Source organism: Eublepharis macularius, chromosome 7 (genome assembly GCF_028583425.1).
Source record: "Eublepharis macularius isolate TG4126 chromosome 7, MPM_Emac_v1.0, whole genome shotgun sequence".
NCBI lineage: Eukaryota > Metazoa > Chordata > Lepidosauria > Squamata > Eublepharidae > Eublepharis > Eublepharis macularius.
In genome coordinates, this window is record NC_072796.1 from 58483154 (window position 1) to 58502546 (window position 19393).

The 19393-nt window shown below is 39.6% G+C and overlaps 1 protein-coding gene across 1 annotated transcript in view; it reads right to left on the minus strand.

Moving 5' to 3' along the window:
• Window positions 1-19393, minus strand: part of DOK6 (docking protein 6) — a 339970-nt gene that overhangs the window by 139640 nt on the left and 180937 nt on the right. The window contains exon 3 of the mRNA XM_054985983.1: window positions 15067-15181. Within this exon, the coding sequence (XP_054841958.1) occupies window positions 15067-15181 (115 nt within the window). The remainder of the gene's footprint in view (window positions 1-15066; window positions 15182-19393) is intronic.

A 19393-nucleotide genomic window follows, 5' to 3' on the forward strand; every position in this document is an offset into this window, starting at 1 on the left:
TACGGCCACTGCTGATGAGTTTGAAGAGAATGTCCAGACTATATTTGTTGATTTTATTGTGAGCAGTTCTTAATGTAGGAGAGAGCAGGATATTAATTAAAAATCCCTAACATTTGATTGCAATAAGTGTATGTACTATTAAGGCAACCAGTTAATTTTATCTGCTGGTTTAATTATGCAGATTCGGTCATCAGTTAGAATATACACTTCTGTGTCCCTTTGTAGATCTTCTGTAACAACAGTTTTTAAGCCATGTTCTGGGGGCCTTGGATTTCCCTGGTCGCATATTAGGGGATGTTCAATTAGAAAGTGCCCCAGAGTCCTGCAAGACACAGGAGTTTTGTGGCAAACCCATAAAGATGAATTAAACTCACTGGAGGCAGAAAGTTTGAAAACTATTATTTTATGTGATTTCCTTTGTTTTTTCTTTTAAAAAACCTAACTTTTTCAGGATACTTCCACACCCAAATCATGTCAAACTTTTACATTTCCCAAGATACTTACTTTAAATGACAGAGACTAATGAACAGAATGTTTGTCTGATGCTACATAAGTCTTCAGCATAAATATTCAAATCCTACGAGAGGCATTTTTTTCCAGAGGTTGATGTTAGAAGTGATTCATACTCTGCCTTATATTTTTTTAAAGTAATGGATCATAACATTTTCAAACCTGATTAATTTTCTCATAAAAAGTTGTAGCTGCAATGAAAATATTGATTCTCTTTTAAAATATTTATATTCTTCAAATATCAAATCATATGTCACACATCTTACATTCTAATACTACAAACTATTGTACCATGAAATGAATATGAAGGAAGGAAGGGGAACAATAACTACTATGTGATGGATACTGATACCCAGTTTGGCTTCTTTTGACTCACTGTTTAGTGCATCATCTAAAATTATTCTCCATCTTCTTTAACATAAAGGCTACTATATTTTTTTGTGGCTCTCAGCCTCATAATGACCTATCTCTTTATAATGTGCTTTGTGTGCAGTTCTTATGAACTGTTGTATTTTATATTTTAAAAGGAAGAGACTCTAAATTTGTATTTTATCCCAGGAACCACTGAAGAATCATGAAATTTGATTTTCATCTGGTATTACATCATTAAGTATGCAGCTCCTCCTGGTCAGTTGCTACTTGAAGAAAACTTCTGGGTTATGCCAACAGATCATGAAATGTTCTCTTTTATCTTATTCTCCACTTGTTTGCATTTAACATCCAGCTTGAGAGAAAATTTTAGGAAATCCATTCCATTTGTCCTCTAGCATTGGTACACATACTGCTGCAATGAGGTTAAGTTGATACTGTTTCTCTAAGGCAATTCTATTGCATAGATGCTCCAGACAAGCATTTCATAGGTAAAGCTAGTCCCCTGTGAAAGCACTGAGTCATTACTGACCCATGGGGGCACGTCGCATCACAATGTTTTCTTGGCAGACTTTTTACAGGGTGGTTTGCCATTGCCTTCCCCAGTCATCTACACTTTACCCCCATGAAACTGGGTACTCATTTTACCGACCCTGGAAGGATGGAAGGATGAGTCAACAGTGAGCCGGCTATCTGAACCCAGCTTCCACCAGGATCGAACTCAGGTCGTGAGCAGAGCTTGGGCTGCAGTACTGCAGCTTACCACTCTGTACCACGGGGCTCTTCAAGCATTTCATACAAATATGATTTCAATAACCAAACTGCTATACGGGCCCTTTGCCTGTTAATTCCAGAAAATCAACTCCTTGTTTGATAACTGCATTCTCTTATATTTCCTCTGTGCTCAGGATGCATGATTCATTGCATTCAATTGCAATTTTACTTGGGAAGACTAGGTAGATCATTCTTATTGCTACTTCAAGTATTGGCCCACCTCACTGTAGGGTTGCTGTGCCCCCTTACCTTCCCAGTGAGATGGGGAGCCTGGCACTCATCCTTTAGGAAGTCTTTGTGTATGTGCAAAGGGCATGCACACGCCTGGCACTGATGTGATGATGTCACTTCCGGAAGTGACATCACTGCACAGGTTATGGGAGTGCTCCCATTTTTCAGGGCCCAAATCAGCCTGGTGCAAAGTGCGGGACCACCTCTGTGGCCTGCATGATGGCATCACTCCTAGAAGTGATGTTGTCACTGTGCAGGGAGTGTGCCCTGGGAGGACTGTTCCTGTACCTCCCCCCGCACCAGCCAGGTGAGTAGTGGTGGGGGGCAGAGGCTGGGAGCAGAGGATCCCCTGCCCCCACTTGGAGAACAAAATTAACAAAACAAAAGGCACTTTCAGAACCCAAGCCACACTACTCGGTGGTAAATCCCTCTTCGGAGGAAAACATAATAAATATAATCCAAACAAAATATAAAATTTTTATATATAGTAAATCTAAATTATTTAAAGGTGAAAAGTGACTAGTCTTAAAAAAATAAGTAACAAATAATATCTGTATAAAGTAAATAAATATTACAAAGTACAAATTTACGCGGGTGCCATCTGAATACAAAAAGCATACTCTCATATATATCTAGTAAGAGAAATCCTTTCTTTAAATTTCAGATGGTGTAGCTGAAGAAAGCTATTCATGAAAAGTCCAGTAGTTCAACAGGTAAATATTCTGATGATTCAGTAAGATGAGTAATGCTAATTCTTTTTTTCTCTTTTCATTGCTTCTTTTTAGATAGAGCTATAAAGATGGAGCAAGGACCCAAAGGGATTCCCCCTGCCCGACAAGAAGCCGGCTAATGGATTTTGCTTGTTTCATGTACACAACACTTCATCAAGGGCCAGAAATCAGTCCACTGAATACAATAAATTAATGCTACAAATAAAACATCATATGTCACTAATATAGATATATAAATTTCAAAATAGTAACAAGAGCAAAATGCCTGAAGCTTACTAATATGATCTAAGACAAAATTTAAACGTGTCCGTTTGGCGTACATCAAAATAGCGGCTGTGTATTGTATTTTCCTCCAGAGTGGGATTTTCCACCGAGTAGTGTGGCCCACTAGTGGAATGGCAACCCTAATCCTCTGTAAAAAAAATCACAATTCCATCTGAGCTGGAGAAGAAGGAAAAGGATTTGCACAGCAATGGGTCTGAAGATGTGGCAGCAGAAATAATAGTTAATAGCAGCCCACCCCTGATTTAGACAAAATAGTATGGTAGTAATGTAAAACTCTTTGATGCTTTAAATTTTCATGAGCAAATATTGTCAAATATTGTACCTGGATTCTACTGCCATTTGTTTTATCCAACAGTAGGCATGAGTCCAGCAGCACCTCCAAGCTATGAACCTGCTCCTTTAAGGGAAGTGTAACCCAATCCAGAACAGGAGAGATCCTAATTCCTGGGTCAAATCTTCCCTCCACCAGCAGCATCTCAGTTTTGTCAAAATTACATTTTAGTTTGTTTATTTGTTACATTTCAGCTTGTCATCCATCCCAAAACTGCCTCCAGGCATCTATGGTTCTCATAATCTCCTTGGGATCTGTTCGAAGCATGAGCATTTCCTAGCAGTTCAGATGTCTCCCAGTGGCTATACATAGATGCTGAAAAGCATGAGAGGGAAGATGGAATCTTGTGGGACCCCACAGACCAGAGATGAAGGGATGGAGCACCAGTCACCCAGCACCACACTCTGAAACATACCTTCAAGTTAGTACTGAAACCATCACAGGACAGTACCTTACAGTCCTAACCCCAAAAGGTAGTCCATAATCATACCATGATCGACGGTATCAAAAGCTGCTGAGAGGTTCAAGGTAAAATAGGGTTGAGTTCCTCTGTCCATCTCCTGGCTCAGGTCATCCACCAAGGTGACCAAGGCTGTTTCAATACAGTGTCCAGGACAGAAACCAAACTGGAATGGATCCAAACAATCTGCTTTTTCCAGGAATCCCTGAAGTTGCCCAGCCACCACTCTTTAAAGTGCAAAATGTAACACAGTCTTGATAGAACCTAATTGTAACTGATAGCATAATCTCATGGAGTTTAGTTATCTTAATCATGTAGTATCTTGCTCTAGGAAAATATATACAGGATTTACTGATTGCTTCCCAGATTGAGTGCTAGTAGATTCCTGGCTTATGGCTGGATGCTCAGGACTCCTCCGTGGCACACAGCACCTTTTATCAGCTCCAGTTGGCTCATCAGTTATGGCTGTTCTTCAAAAAGCATAATCTGTCCATGTGATCCATACTTTGATCACATACAAGTTAAAGTATTGTAACATGCTCTATGTGGGGCTGCTGCTGAAAATGGTTTGGAAACTTCAACTGTTCCAAAATGCAGCAGCCAGACTACTGTCAGGGCTTAGACTGTACCATCCCTGTTTTGAAGGATTTCATTTGCTCCCAATCTGTTTCTGGGCACAATTCAAAGTGCTGGTTCTTACTCGGACAGTGCAATCCTAAGCAGAGTTACTCCAATCTAAGCCCACTGAAATCAAAGGGCTTAGACTGGAATAACTCTGTTTAGGATTGCACTGTTAAAGTCCTAAATGGCTTGGGCCAGGGTACCTGAAGGGCTATCTCCTCCATACTATCCAGTCCACCTGTTAACACTTGGCTCTCAAGTCCTGCTCTCTGTGCCCCTGCCTTCAGAGGTGACTTGAGACACGGCATTTACTGTTGTGGCACTTCAACTTTGGAGTGCCCACCCCCTTGAAGCTCGCCTTTATTTTCTTTTAGGCCCCAGGCTAAAACACCGTTTTTGTACCCAGGTTTTTAACTAGGGGTTTATCTCATCAGCTTTCTAATGGCCTACTGTTTTATGATCATTTTTGTGCTGCTTGTGTTTTTAATGGCTGTTGTTCTTTTCAATAGCTTGTGTTTTATACTGTGGTTTTAACTATAAATTGCCTTGAGCAGGACTCTGAAAAGATGGCATAGAAATATTATAAACAAACAAATAGCTTGCAATTCAAAATTACTCTTAGGAAAACAAGAAGGTAAAGAATTTATTCCGGGGATTTATGCAGCTATGATTAAACTCTTAGTCTTACTGAGTTCTGGGGCACCTAAATACATGATAAGCCTATTGCCTTGAAATCAAAGGTGTAAAAAGTTCTGCTTAACCCCAACTGCACGACTCAAAACTCATTACACTATACCAAGTCTTTCTGTACATATTCAAGAGTGCATCAAATGTTCAGCTAATAACAGGAAAAATCTCATCACCTTGTCAATTAAACATCAAAGGTTTTTAAGAGATTTGCGTTAATGCCAGGATATAGAATGCTGGAACAAAGGCTGTTGAAGATAACTGAATATAAATTCACAGTCTTTTCTGATGTTTACAGAGATTCCAAGTCTAAAGTTGCTAATACATATTTATTAATAAATGAACCAAAGTATACTTCTTTGTTTTGCTTGTGCTAGGATGTTTATTCTCACTAGTCATTCAAAGCCAGTTTTAGCACAGAATATAAATATTAATTTGTGATAACAAGAGCTAGCTTTTGACCTTTTATTAACTTTCAGTTTTGCTTACAACTGCAATTCTCTTTTTTGGAAAATAAAGGGCTGTCAACCACCAGGTGGAGCTTGGAAGAATTCTAGACTACGGATATCAGTTCCCCTGGAGGAAATGGCTGCTTAGGAGAATGGACTTTATGGTATTATAGCCCACTCAGATCCCTCTGCTCCCCAAACCACCCTTCCAGGCGCCGTGTCCAAGTCTCCAGGAATTTCCCAACCTGAAATTGGCAGCGCTATAAATAATAGATGTGACAGTCCTCTAGTCTTGTTTATTATGGTCAATAATATTGTTCTCATAATCAAAAATTTCATATAAACAATGAAAAGGAAAGTGGACTGTAATAGGAACATGCCAGTCTGGTGGCTTTTGACTTTCATTTGATCAATGCCCATGCTGGGAACCGTTGGATGTGATACTTCTTGCCCTGTGGAGAACATAGTGACTTCTGAGTTATTTTCACTATCTTTTTTCTGACATTAAGAAGACTTTTTATTTTGGCTGTTAACTTTTGGCAGACAGTCAAGGCTAGAAGTATCCAGTTGTTATGAGATGCTTCATAATGCCAAGATAAAAAAGGTGGATTTTGAATAGGGAGAAGTATGGAGTAAGGGAGATCCACAGATAGACAGACAGAGGCTAGTGCTCAAAACTGGGCATGTGTGCTCATATTTTTGGAAATAAATGATTTAAATGTGTATTTTGAACCAAAACTTTTAAAGGTGAAATAAGCTTTCAAAATGGAGCAGCCCCCCTTTTCCTTCTGGAATTTTAGATGCAGCCACGAGAATTGGGTGTCTTTTGCACAGGCCACTTGCTTCTGCTGTTTTTTTTTTTAATGGGCCACATTGCAGAAAATAGCACACTCTGTGAAATCATTTTCTATTTTATTTATCATTTACTGTTTCAAATAAAGATTGTTTAAACATAAGACCTTAAAGCTTACTACAGTCCTCACAGTCCTCTGGTCTCTCCATGCCCAAACAGATGTTTCAATGGCCTATGGAAAGGGAGATTAAGCTGCACCAGAGTTGCCACATGGCCTGTAATTTACCAGAATTTTGGATTAAAGGCTGGTTGCCAGAAAGAAAATTTAATTAACGGCAGGAAGCGTCAATGTTCGCAACAGCTCAGGAGGCCATTTTATGAATTGTGCATAAGTGCTAATCAGCACAATTTTCCATAGAGCTTTATAAAGGCAGCACAATGGGCAGGAGTGAGAGAGATAACAGCTCTATTGACTTGGAGCCAGAGTCTATTAGGTGCAGAAAGAAGTTCTCCGCTTCACATACTGTTTTTTCCTCTTCAAATACCAAATTACCTTCCTCCCCTTAAGTAGCCTGTACATAGGCTGACTGATCTGAATCAGACCCACTTTGTCCCTTTCAATAGCTTATGTGCAAACCGAATTGGATCTGGCATACATCATGCAGGCTGTTTCCTTTTGAGTAGCCTTATACATTTGCCTTATCAGAATTGGCTTCCACACAGGGTAGTGTTGAGATGGTAGTGTTCCTGCCTTTGAACAACCTGCCCATAAGCCAATTCAGGCCCAGATGCAGACTACAGCTTTCATCCCTTTAAATACCCTGTGCATGAACTGATTTGAAGAAAGTCCTGCACAGGCATTTTAGAGGGAGGAAACATTTACATGGTGGCTGGGCCATGTCCCTCAGTGAGCAGCTGTGGCTGGCCTATGAGCCTGTGTCCCATCTTGCCAGAATTTTGCCATCAAAAAGTTGGTAATTCTAACCTGGACCTAGACCAGTGTTTTCCAACCATGGTTCCCTGGAAGCCTGGAGTTCCGCAAGAAATTATGGAATAAATAAATAAAAATTTTGAAACACCATGAAAAATTCTAAATATCCCTCTAAATATCATGATTATTAAGGTTAAGTAATCTGACATATGTGGGTAGATGGGTGGATGGATGGCTGACAGGCAGGCAAGCAGACAGACAGACAGCAGTTCTTTACGAATAAAATTTCTTGACAATACTTTAGCAGTAATTGAATTGTACTTCCTGCCATCATTAACTTTTTCTGGCCTCTAAATGTTTTCACAGGTAGGGGTTTCTTGAGATTTGAAAAAAAAAATTATGGATTCCCTCATGGAAAAAAAATGGTTAGGAATCACTGAGACAGACCAGTGAGCCTGGCAAGTCCCTTTCTAGCTTCGCTTCAATTCGAATCGAATTGAATCAAATTGAATCGAATCAACACAAATCTAAGTGACTCAATCACTCAATCTGCTGCCAGAATCTTTGGTTTTAAAATGTCTTTACCTGTAATTTGAAGTACAAAAACTTGTGGGGAGAAGCTGTACAAGATTACAAGAAGTTAATCAAATGTGGCTTGGACAGTTGCGGATGCTAAATTTAAACAATACCTCTTTTTTCTCCCTTCAGCAAATAATATCACTGCCCCCCTGGGTGCAAAGCAACAGTTCCTTGCTTGATACATATGGAGTTCTGTACAGGAGCTTTGGTCTCTTAAGAATGTTGGCCAGACAGCTGTTGTTATCTGACCTGATTAAGGCATGTCTGAGAGAGTGAATACAGCCTAGTCTGGGAAAAGGGGGCACAAGTAAATGTCTTCTTATGCTGTGGGAAAAAAGTCAAAATCTACTGGATTAGGATTCAAGGTACAACAGCATGATTTGAACACAGAGAAGCAGGGTATGAAAAACAACCAACATAGGAGCAATAACCAACAAAAGAACAAGGTACTTGTGATTAATTATAGAAGAAAACTGCAAATATTATTGCGTGTATATTACAAATAAAAGATACTAGCAAATGAATCAATGAGGCTTACTGCTAAATAAACATGGATATGATTTTGTTATGAAGGTACAATTGGCCAAAAACAATTGTCCTGAGCAAGTTCCTTAGAAATTAATACAAACTGCACAAAAGACAGTTGGTCGATGGTTTCCTCCACTGGTGTGTGCAAGATAAAAAAACCCCTGAAAAAAATGGTTTTCGTGTTCAAAGTGCTTCCATTTTTGTTTCATTCTGTTTTGCAGCTGCAACATAATCCAGGCTAATTAGCAAGTTATAACATACTTGGAGCTAAATTGTTTTCCTCTGATTTTATTGCAAAAGGCAGAGTCCCTAGCTCAGCAAGCTTTTGTCAGTTTTAAAATATGTGAAAAATGCCACTAGAGTTTGACATCATTCAGATTGTTATATCCTTCATAGATAAGAAGCTTTGTTTTCTGGCTTAACCTAAGTGAGCAAAGAGAAAAAATGTTTTTCTTCCATTGGGAACAATGAAACATTACCACCACTGCTCTAAATTACAATCAACAAAGTAGCATTTTATTAACTATCTAATTAGTGGTGTGAGAAAGCCCTAAATGTAAGATACATCTTATTATATATTTATAACTCACAGTGTGTATGAACATAAGGAATTCTGAATCACACACAATATATTCCAAATCTCTCTTTCTCTCTCTCTCTCTCTCTCTCTCGCTCACACACACAGATTGATCTTACAGGATAATTTTAAACTTCATTTACTAAACATTCCATGTGGATTTCTTTTACCTATTATTGCTGTGAAATAGAAAATCTCTGTTCATATGTGTGTATCACTGTGTAGAAGATTAGCTGGATTTTCATTAACTATTGGAACTAGGGTTTCCAGGTCCCCCCTCCACCACCATCCCCATGTGGGAGGTAGGAGGCCCGGCACCGACCTGCTATCCTGTGGTCACGCGTGTGCATGCTCCCAGCCTGCACGATGACATCACTTCTAGAACTGACGTCATCGTGCGGGCCATGGGCCAACCTGGGACTGCTCCTGTGCTCTGCAGAGGTCTGAATTGGACCAATGGGGCCTGATCTGGCCCAAACTGGGCTGCTGCAGAGCATAGGAGAGCTCCACTGCGACTCCTGATCTGGTCCAATTTGGGCCCGATCCAAGCTGAATCAGGCTCAATTCGGAATGGATTGGGCCACTGCGGAAAGTGGGAGCACTGCTGTGCTCCGCAACAGCCTGATCTGGGTTGGATTGGTCAAGGAGCACACCATGCGGTCCAGGAGCACACCGCGCAGCCCAGGAGTGCACCTGGGAGGCACGTTCCCACCCATCGGCCAGGTAAGCAGGGGCGGGAGGTGGGGGTAGGAGCAGGGGATCCTGGCAACCCTAATTGGAACAGCTAACCCTTATGCATATATATGCTTATTTTTCTCTGTATATGGAATAGATCAGAATATTTTAATTTGAAACTTCCATAATACATAGTTTCCATCAAGATGTCATATTTTGTTCCTAGATCAGCAAGCAGTGAGTATAGTCCACACACACACACCCGTAAAGTGATTTATTTATTTTAAAAGCTCTTGATCAACTAGCGTTACACACAATGTAAAAAAAAACCCCTTCCTAAGGCTTGCAACATAGTTGTATGCCAATACTACAAGATGGCCTCAGGCAAAACAACAGATGTTTCTCTTTTTACTCTTTTGGTATGTTTGGCCCCAGACAGCACAGAATGACAAAGATTCTTTCAGGTGCAAAGAAGGAATAAATGTGGCAAGAAAGAGGATCCATTCATTTACCAATTTATATCTATTTTAATTGACTTTTTAAAGAGGTGCCAGTTTGATATACTGGTTAGAGTAGGTTTGCCAACTCCAGATTGGGAAATTCCGAGATATTTGGGGGTAGAGTTTGGGGAGGGGAGGAGCGTAGCAGGGATATGATGGCAGAGATTCCACCATTCAAAGCTGATCCTCCCACCCCCGATCTCTGTAGTCTGGAGATCAGTTATAATTCCAGCAGAACTCCAGACACTACCTGGAGGTTGGGCAACCCTAGGTTAGAGTATCAGACTATGACTGGACAGTTCCACACTCAAATTCCTACTTACTGTGTAACCTTAGGGCAATCACACTCTCTCAGCCTAAACACCCTTACAGGACTATTTGTGAGGATAAACTACAGGAGACGGGAATTAGAGGAAGGGCAGGACTAAACTGTAGATGGATTGGCAGATGGTGGACACCAACCTAACAAGCTGGATACAAGTGTGGAAGATGAAACAGTAAGACTGAAGATAAAATTCAAAGAGAGCTTCAGCTAAGTACCTGGGAAGAGATTCAAGAGTTCTGAAGGCACTGGGTCTAGGTAATTTCTGTCCCTCCTGCACTGGGTCTAGGTAATTTCTGTCCCTCGTGCTGTTGTGTTGATCTCTGCTTGTCTTTGAAGGTGACATCACAGAGCCTAAGTAGACATGAAATTGCAGAAGCTTTCCCCGGGGACTTACAGCTACATATTAGCTGCTAGTTCCTGGTGCCAACTTCTAAATGAACATGCTGCAGGGTCTGATTTGGACTGGGACTGGTGCATGGGTGAAGGCCTTCTCTCTTTTGCTGTCTTCGGTGTCTGAAACAGTCCAGGAACTGCAGGGGAGAGTGTTTTTGGCTTCACTGGGAGTCAGCACATGCATGGAATGCTTGCATGTGCTGGCTCCCAATAGAGCAAGTAATGCTCACCCACACCCCCGGCATGTTTTAGCCACCAAAAACATCAAGGGGAGAAGGCAGAAATTCCTCATTCTGTGCAGCGGTGCTGAACTGAGTCTGTGCTTTATTTATTGTTCCCAGGAACTAGCAGTCATAATCCTTGTGGCAAACGTGTACAATTTGTAATGTATTAATAGGCTCTTGGGCTTGAAACTTCACAACATATTCTTGCCATAAGGTTAAGTGTTTACCAGGATACAGTTACCATGGTAGCTGCAATAGTTCAAATCACTATAAATTAATCTATTTTAAAAACCTATTAAATAATTTTAAAATTGGCTGCTTAATCCTTTTAAAAACCCAATTGTAAGGATTCATGGGTCTTCAACTCATACAGGATTAGGGGTGCTAGTCCCCTGGTGGGGGTGGAGGATCCCCTGCCCCAGCTTTCATTTCCTGCTGCTGCTCTAAGCAATGGCAGAAGAAGAATTACAAAATGGCCATTGGGCCTAATGCATGACATTACTTTCAGGGACAACCTTGAAGTGATGTAACATCTCTCTAGGAATCACTGGAAACTCTATGGTTTACCACAGGGTTTCCAGTGATCCCTAGAGAGGACTGATGCCATTTTGGAGTTTTCCCCAGAAACAATGTCATACCATAGGTCCCATGGCTCCCCCCTGGTCTTTTATTGGTTGCCAGGCTTGGCAACCATACCCAGCATAGGCACAGGTACACTGATAGGTAATAAGACTGCATAGTCTTGTGTATCATTTATTATGAATTCAGTTAAACGTTACGAGAGTTTATTTATTTACTTTATTTATACCCTGCCTTTTCTCCCCAATGGGGATCCAAAGCAACTTACATTATTCTCCTCCAGGACTGCAACCGTACATCCATATTTTAATGTACAATATGTATATATCTTAAAGTACAGCATGGATGTGTGTGTGTGTGTGTGTGTGTAATGACTGGGCAGAGTCTACATTCACCTGCAGAGTGACATTCTCCAATCAAATTAAAAGAAAGTTTATTCATAGTGATTGCACATAAATGCATGAGAATGTGGATGGATCTCTGGAAATCTTAGAAAGCTAGACTCAAACATTTCACAAATTACAAACCTTTACATAGTCCCAATGATTTAATTTATTCCACTGATTTTTAACTGTGTTGGGATAAGCTGCTTCCAAATTAGTATTTCAGCAGTGGTGTAATAATATGGAAAAACCATAAAACAGTCTGAAGCTGTGTTCTCTATTCATTTTCTTGGAATTTAGGTTAGCTCTTTGGGGGTATTTGTGACGGTATGAGCCACATTGTATAGTCATGTGATTTGTGCAGCTCCAAGCCTCCTCTGAGAATAATGTACATTTAGAGACAGCACACAAAAATGACATAAATTTATATATGGAATTTAAACTATTGACAGATGATATATGAGCAGCTGGGCCTGGAGAGATTTCAATGAATAACATGGTAATTTACTGAACCTAACCTGAAATACCAGGTCTATTTTTCATTTCTTGTTTTCTGTCATTGTTTGGTCTCACTTGCAGTTGGCAATTTATGTTGTATTTGCAGTACATGTAGCTGTAAATAAATTAATCACTTCAGGATTTTTCTGAAATGCTGTATCCATCACTGGCTGAATGCTGAAAATTACAGGTATATTTAATGTGAACATAAAATATAATACATAGTAATCTTCTTATACTGGGAGCAAGGGTGCAAACTCATTTGCCCAGTGGAGCAAACTCACTACGTTCAGTAAAAGAGCTAAATAGAATAATGTTGTGCCTTACCTGTTGCTGTCTAGTACAGTCTATCTTCTTTCCTCTACAAAGACTTGTAGTGTCTAAAATACGCTGCATATGTTACTTAGTATAAAATATACACCTGACAAATATAGAAATACGTGGACACTAAAACTGCCTATCTGTGAAGCTATCTCCCCACCTCAGCCAGAAAGCAGCCACAAGGTCCTTGTCCACCAGGGAAAAAATGCCTATCCCTTTTGAGTCAAAAGTCATAATCATTTTGGGGAATATTACCAAATTGGTAATACAAGATCCAATTGTAGCAAGGAATTGACTGGCAAAGACCACAGAGTTCCAGATCTTAAGCTGGAATGTAGCTGGGTGGCATTGTACTGATTTGAGTGTTTTTTTAGCTTTGTATTGATTTGAGTGTTTTTTAGCATTGTATTGTATTGAGTGTTTTTTAGCTTCTTTTGATATCTTACTCCTGCAGAATACCTGGTAAATGGATGAACCAATTTTCCCTTGTTACACTGCTTACTTCCAGAGAGTGTCTATAGGCTCAAGAGGAAGTAGGCTATCTACTCTAAATAGCTGAAGTATGCCATCTACTCTAAATAGCTGAGACTAGTGTCCCTGTCTTGCTTTACGCAGATGATGCCACCATTTGTCTCACACAAGGGTTGGTCTGCAAAGGGCCTTGCAATTTTTTTCCAGCTATTGTCTGCATGAAAGTCTGGTGATTAACTACCAGAAATCTAAGATCCTAGTCCTTACCATAAGTAGGAGATGGTCCGTTACAATGGTCAATTAATGGGTTTAATATTGAGCAAGGTAAGACTTTCTCTTATTTGGGGATTCTGTTTTCGGCAGAGTTATCTTGGAATCCCCAACTTAGAATGGCATTAAAAAAAAAACCCTGTGCAAATGCTATATACAGGTTCTTCTATAATAAGTGGGGGAAGTACATTACCGGAGCTGTGCAAGCCTTTAACTTGAAAACAGTTCCCTTAATTCTTTATGGTTCAGCTATTTGGATTAAAGTTGTATCCAATAATGTTGATCGACCCCTTACTCAATTTCTAAGAAAACTGTTGAATGCACCCTGTTGTGTCTCAAATGTTGCATTACCGGTAGAATTTGGTCATACAACTTTAGAAGCAAGAGCATGGCTCTCCGCCCTCAAATAGAGATTAAAATTGTTTTTTGCTAAGGATGGCCTATTGGCTGCCTTGAAACAGGATACTTTCAAATCGGTTTGGATGAAAGCTTTGGATGAGAAACTGTCATTAGTTAGTATGATAATATTTCTGAAATCGAAAGCTTTATCTTTAATTAAATAGCACATTTTAGAAATTGACCATGGAAGTTTGGCATTTACTACTTGTGTCTCTCTCTCCTTGTTCTTTGACATTTCCCCTCCAAAATCTGTACCCCCTTGTATGTATTATTTAACTATTTCACACTATTGCAAAGCCTTTTTTATTTGAGAGAATGAATTTTTAGAATGAAGATTTTTGAATAGATCTTATTCTATACAACCTGCCAGTGACCTTTAAAATGGCCATCCTGTGATTCCTGAAGAACCCAAATATTTCTGGACTATTTGGGAATGCATCTATTGGCATACCCGAGAATCCTGAAATTTGAGCTTCCCGAATATACCCCCAAAATGCATTATTTTAGGTATATTTTTGACCTGATATGATGAATCACATACCCCTAGCAGTAACAATAATAAAGAGTAGAAGATCAACAATAAAGGAGCAGTGGATCAATGAATTTCTACAGAACACTATATTTTAACAAAAAATTACCCTCTCCAGGGGCAAGTGCTTTTGTTTCACAAAGAGTAAAAAGCAAATCAATCCAATACTTTGTTTTTAGTATTGAACAGCTGATTTAGCCACAAACCATTTGAAGCTGAGCTTCAATATGTCCTGGAATGTTAGTTGTTCTTTGATGCTGTCTTTTAGTGACAAGATTATTACTACCCTAGCAAATGCCTATAGCAATACTTGGTAAAAATGAGAATTCACGTCATTGCCTTAGTAACATCCCATGGGCACTGTTTACTCAATTCTAGAAGTTTAGCTGAAATTCTTAAGTCTTTTATGCAACTAGGAGCCAAATCCAGACAGAGACAAATAATAAACAAGCATGTGACAATGCTCTTAAGAGGGAGGGGAGCAAAATAAAACATGCAGTTGTACATGCTACAAAAAGATGTTACGGCACATTCCCATTAAGATAAGGCATCCAATTTAAAGGCTGTATCTTAATCTATCTGAACTATTGTTTCACAAGCAGCTCAATTTACTGAAGCTGAAGATGTGGTAATAATTGCTTACCTGACTCACAGGCAAATGTCTTTGACGTCTCATCATGAAAGATAATTGCCACTGCATGCTTCTTTGTCTCTCGAGGCAATCTAGTTATATTTTTGATGTTGTGCAACTCAGTTACCTTAAAATGAAGAGATATGAAACTCAATTAAGTTTATAAGTAGCAGGGTGAGAAGGGAAGCTCCAAATGTTCTATTCTCTTATAGGCAGCACATTTTCTGATGACCACCAGACATGACTTAGGTAATAACTGACAAATAATAGATAGATGTGCTTTCGTGTGTGTGCACATGCATATTTGAGCTCAGTCAGGAATGATATAATTGGTTGTTGTGGATTTTCCGGGCTGTACAGCCGTGGTCTTGGCATTGTAGTTCCTAACGTTTCGCCAGCAGCTGTGACTGGCATCTTCAGAGATGTAGCACCAAAAGACAGAGATCTCTCAGTGTCACTGAGAGCTGCTGGCGAAACATCAGGAACTACAGTGTCACTGAGAGATCTCTGTCTTTTGGTGCTACACCTCTGAAGATGCCAGTCACAGCTGCTGGAGAAATGTCAGGAACTACAATGCCAAGACCACGGCTATACAGCCCGGAAAATCCACGACAACCATCGTTCTCTGGCCATGAAAGCCTTCAACAATACAATGATATCATTGTTTACATAATAACCATTGTGTCATATAAGATTTATTTTTCTTATACTTCATGAGACTCTCAGAAGAAAAACTGGCTGGCTATAAATGTCCATGTACCTTGCACATTTCTTCATAATATAAACAACTTGTCTGAATTCTCAGATTGGCTGATCTGTTGAAGAAGTCACAGTGAATAAGTTTCCATATCAGAAAAATTCATGGTGTCAGCATGAACAGCAGTTCATCTGACATACCAGTAAGTATCACACACATTTGCCTTAATAAAAGCTTTTTCACTTTAAATGACCTGTGTGTTATGTGCCGTCAAGTCGTCTCCGACCTATGGCGACCCTATGAATGAAAGACCTCCAAAACGTCCTATCTTTAACAGACTTGCTCAGATTAAATGACCTACTTTTGATTAATTGTCTGCTACTAGTGGCATCTGTCATGATCATTTATCTCCTGTAGACCTTTTGTACAAAGAAGTTTTCTGATCAACAAAACCAACTGGGACTCCAGTTGCTGCCTTTCTTTTCCCCATGTTTTGTAAATGAAAACACAAAGCACATAAAGGAATCCAAACAGAGCAGCTCTACACTGTGACACAATCAGTTGCCTAGGGAAGATCTGAGCTTCCCCAGAGAACTCTTCAGAAGCAATCATGGCAGAATTTATCCTCAGAAATAGTAGTTGAGGTGCTTTTGCTTTGGTTCCAGGTGCAACACATCCTTTCATTTAAAAAGTTTTAAAAGTAATCTTTTCTAAGTTTGGGGTGGGGGAGATAAATGATGACTCCAATGAGCTGTTTGAGAAAGAGTATACATGAACTTGAACTACTCTAGTACCTGTAAGACTAACAAAATTTCGTGAGTCACAACTCACTTCTTCAGATACAGCTATAATGTGAGTCCATCTGTCCTTATATCTTGGAGAATGGAGTGATTTCAGATGCCGAATGATATGAGCTGGTGAATGACAACAGCAGGCATGATTGGGTAGGGTAGGATATGCAGAGGGGTAGTGGGTGTGGGGAAATCAGCATTGGTAATGAGACTTGAAGCCTAGGATTCAATTCAATCCAGACAGCATCAGAAATCACTCCACTCTCCAAGATATAAGGACAGATGGACTCATATTCTAGCTGTATCTGAAAAAGTGAGCTGTGACTCATGAAAGCTCATACGCTACCACAAATTTTGTTAGTCTTATAGGTGCTTCTGGACTCTTGCTCTTTTCTACTGCTACAGACAAACACAGCTACCCATCTTGATCTATTAATTGCTCTGAATACAAACAGTTTGGCAGAACTTGAAGGACACCCAGAGATGGACACCAAACAAGCAAATATGAAATATTTTTAAATGTGCTTTTTCTTTCAACTATGTGATCTTTCTATAGAATTCTTTTTAAAAACAACTGGTGGTGGTGGAAGCAGGTGCCAACAAAACAAAACATAATATATTTGTGTATAGACAGGCTCAAGCTATTTGAAAGGGGGCCAAACATGCCCCTGAAACTGTGACACCAACAAGTGATTAGGCATTTCTACTCCTGACTAGCCCAGCTCTAATGAGACCAGAAACTTAGAGGCATGCAGATCTGATCTGGGCTGCTTCCAAACCAAGCATTTTCTACCTTTCAGCTACCCAACTGGTACTTCCGCCCCTTTCATTATATCCACATGACATCATCCTCTATTTGTGCACAGACCATTACAGCCTGTCCTTTCCATGCACAAAAAGTTGCTTTATTTTAAACCAGTTTAAAAAACTTATTTCCTGGGCAAGACACTATCTGCATGAGCAGTTTCTTGTGTCTGAAGGGGAAACAGTGCAGGGCTAGTCAATTACTCATCAATTACTCTTTTCATTTGTTCATGACTGCAAGGCCAGTCCTTAGCAATAATAAGCAGGACAAAAGAGAACCACCTGCCTTTTAGATGAGGAAGGCTCTACAAGTATGATGAGATTTTTTAAAAAGGTTGGTAAAGGTACTGCATTCACCATCACTCAGCTTTCCATTTAGGGGAGGTGAACATCAGAGGTGTCTGCACTATATGGAGGTTTAAAAAAAGTTTTAGAAAGGTATTTCTATGCAGTGCTATGTTGCTTATGCTCATCAAATTTTTTTAAAAAATGCAAAACAAGGTGGGCTGAAAATCCTGAGGGTCACATGAGAATACAACATTTGGGGGGATTTCAATATGCATCAGGTGTTAAAGGGAAACTGCCATTAAAATGAAGAGAAAACGGACTACCCCTGGGCTATCACACAGAATTGCATCAATATTCAGACTACTGCAGAAAATCACCCTGATACAGAAGCATCCCTGGTTACCAAGATGGGAAGTCTTTTTAGGTTTTGAAAAGCATTCATGTACCGACATTACAATCTAAGAGAGAACTTTTGGGAAAGTGAGATTTTCCCTACCCAAATCCACATCAAAATGTAATCACTGTATAGGCACTATCAGATAAAATTTTACTCCTGGGCAAATAAATGCACCTGAAAATTTAAATGCACTAAAGAAATAGAGAATAAATATATTTTACAGGCCAATATTGTGATGTTTATGCATTGATGTGTGGAGCTGAAGTCTGACTGCCAAAACAATAAATCTACTTTTTGTCCACCATATATTTGGACCATCATATAGGACTGTTTTATGAGTTATCTTGGCAACACAGCTGCTACCAGAAGGTCAAACCTCATGGACAACCAGTTGCATGTGCAGCATGAAAGGTTGTCCCTATGGTTCAGGCCAAAAGAATCCCCCAAATCTCCAAAGATGCATGACAATGTGTGCAACTAAGTCTGGTTGTGTAAGCTTGCTATTTGTTTTATTTATTAAACTTCTATCCTGCCTTTCTGCTCAAACAGGTCCCCTGCTATATGAGAGATTGAAACCATTATTTAAGCTATTCTAAATAAAAGTGGACTAAAAGTTTCCTAAACAAATAAACCCTCAACACGTCAGATAAACTATAGCATTTAAGGCTTTCTCTGATTTGGTTACTATTATCCCAAGCCATTTGGTCAGCCCCATGTGCAAACAGCTAACCATACAGTGAAATACTCATATAACTCATTTTCCTGGCAGCTATCATGGCATCTGAGAAATATACAAACAAGCCTAGTCTAATGCTGTATTTTTCAAGAGACATCACAAATCCAACCCAGACCATTTTCATATTTAGTTGGGTATTCATATATCAAATTGGCAAGGCTGCTTTGAATCTTCTGGGCAAAAGAATGTCAGTGTACTGATGTAAATTTAATTTCCATTCTTCTTCAAGGGCAATACATCATTTCATTTTATCCTCTAACAACCACTCTATGTGCTTAGGCTAGGAATGATTTGTCTAAACCCAAGTGAGTTTCAGTAAGCACTGATATGGACTTTAGCCTCCTCTTGTTTAAGTTTCAAACTGTATTTACTTTTTAACTATGGCTGCAACTATCCCCATTACCATTTAAAGTGTCAATTTAGTTATAGTTTCACTGCAGAAACGGCATTTGCCAAACCTGAAAAGGGCTCTTAGCTTTGCATCGGTTGGGTTGAGCAGAAATACTGTTTGGCAAAATGGAGCTAGGGAACCATTAGTTCCTCATTGGCTGAGGAGAGCTGAAGAAAGGTCAGTTGCCCCAAGGCAACTGCTGTTTCACAGTTTTGAAGCAATAAAGATGATGCCT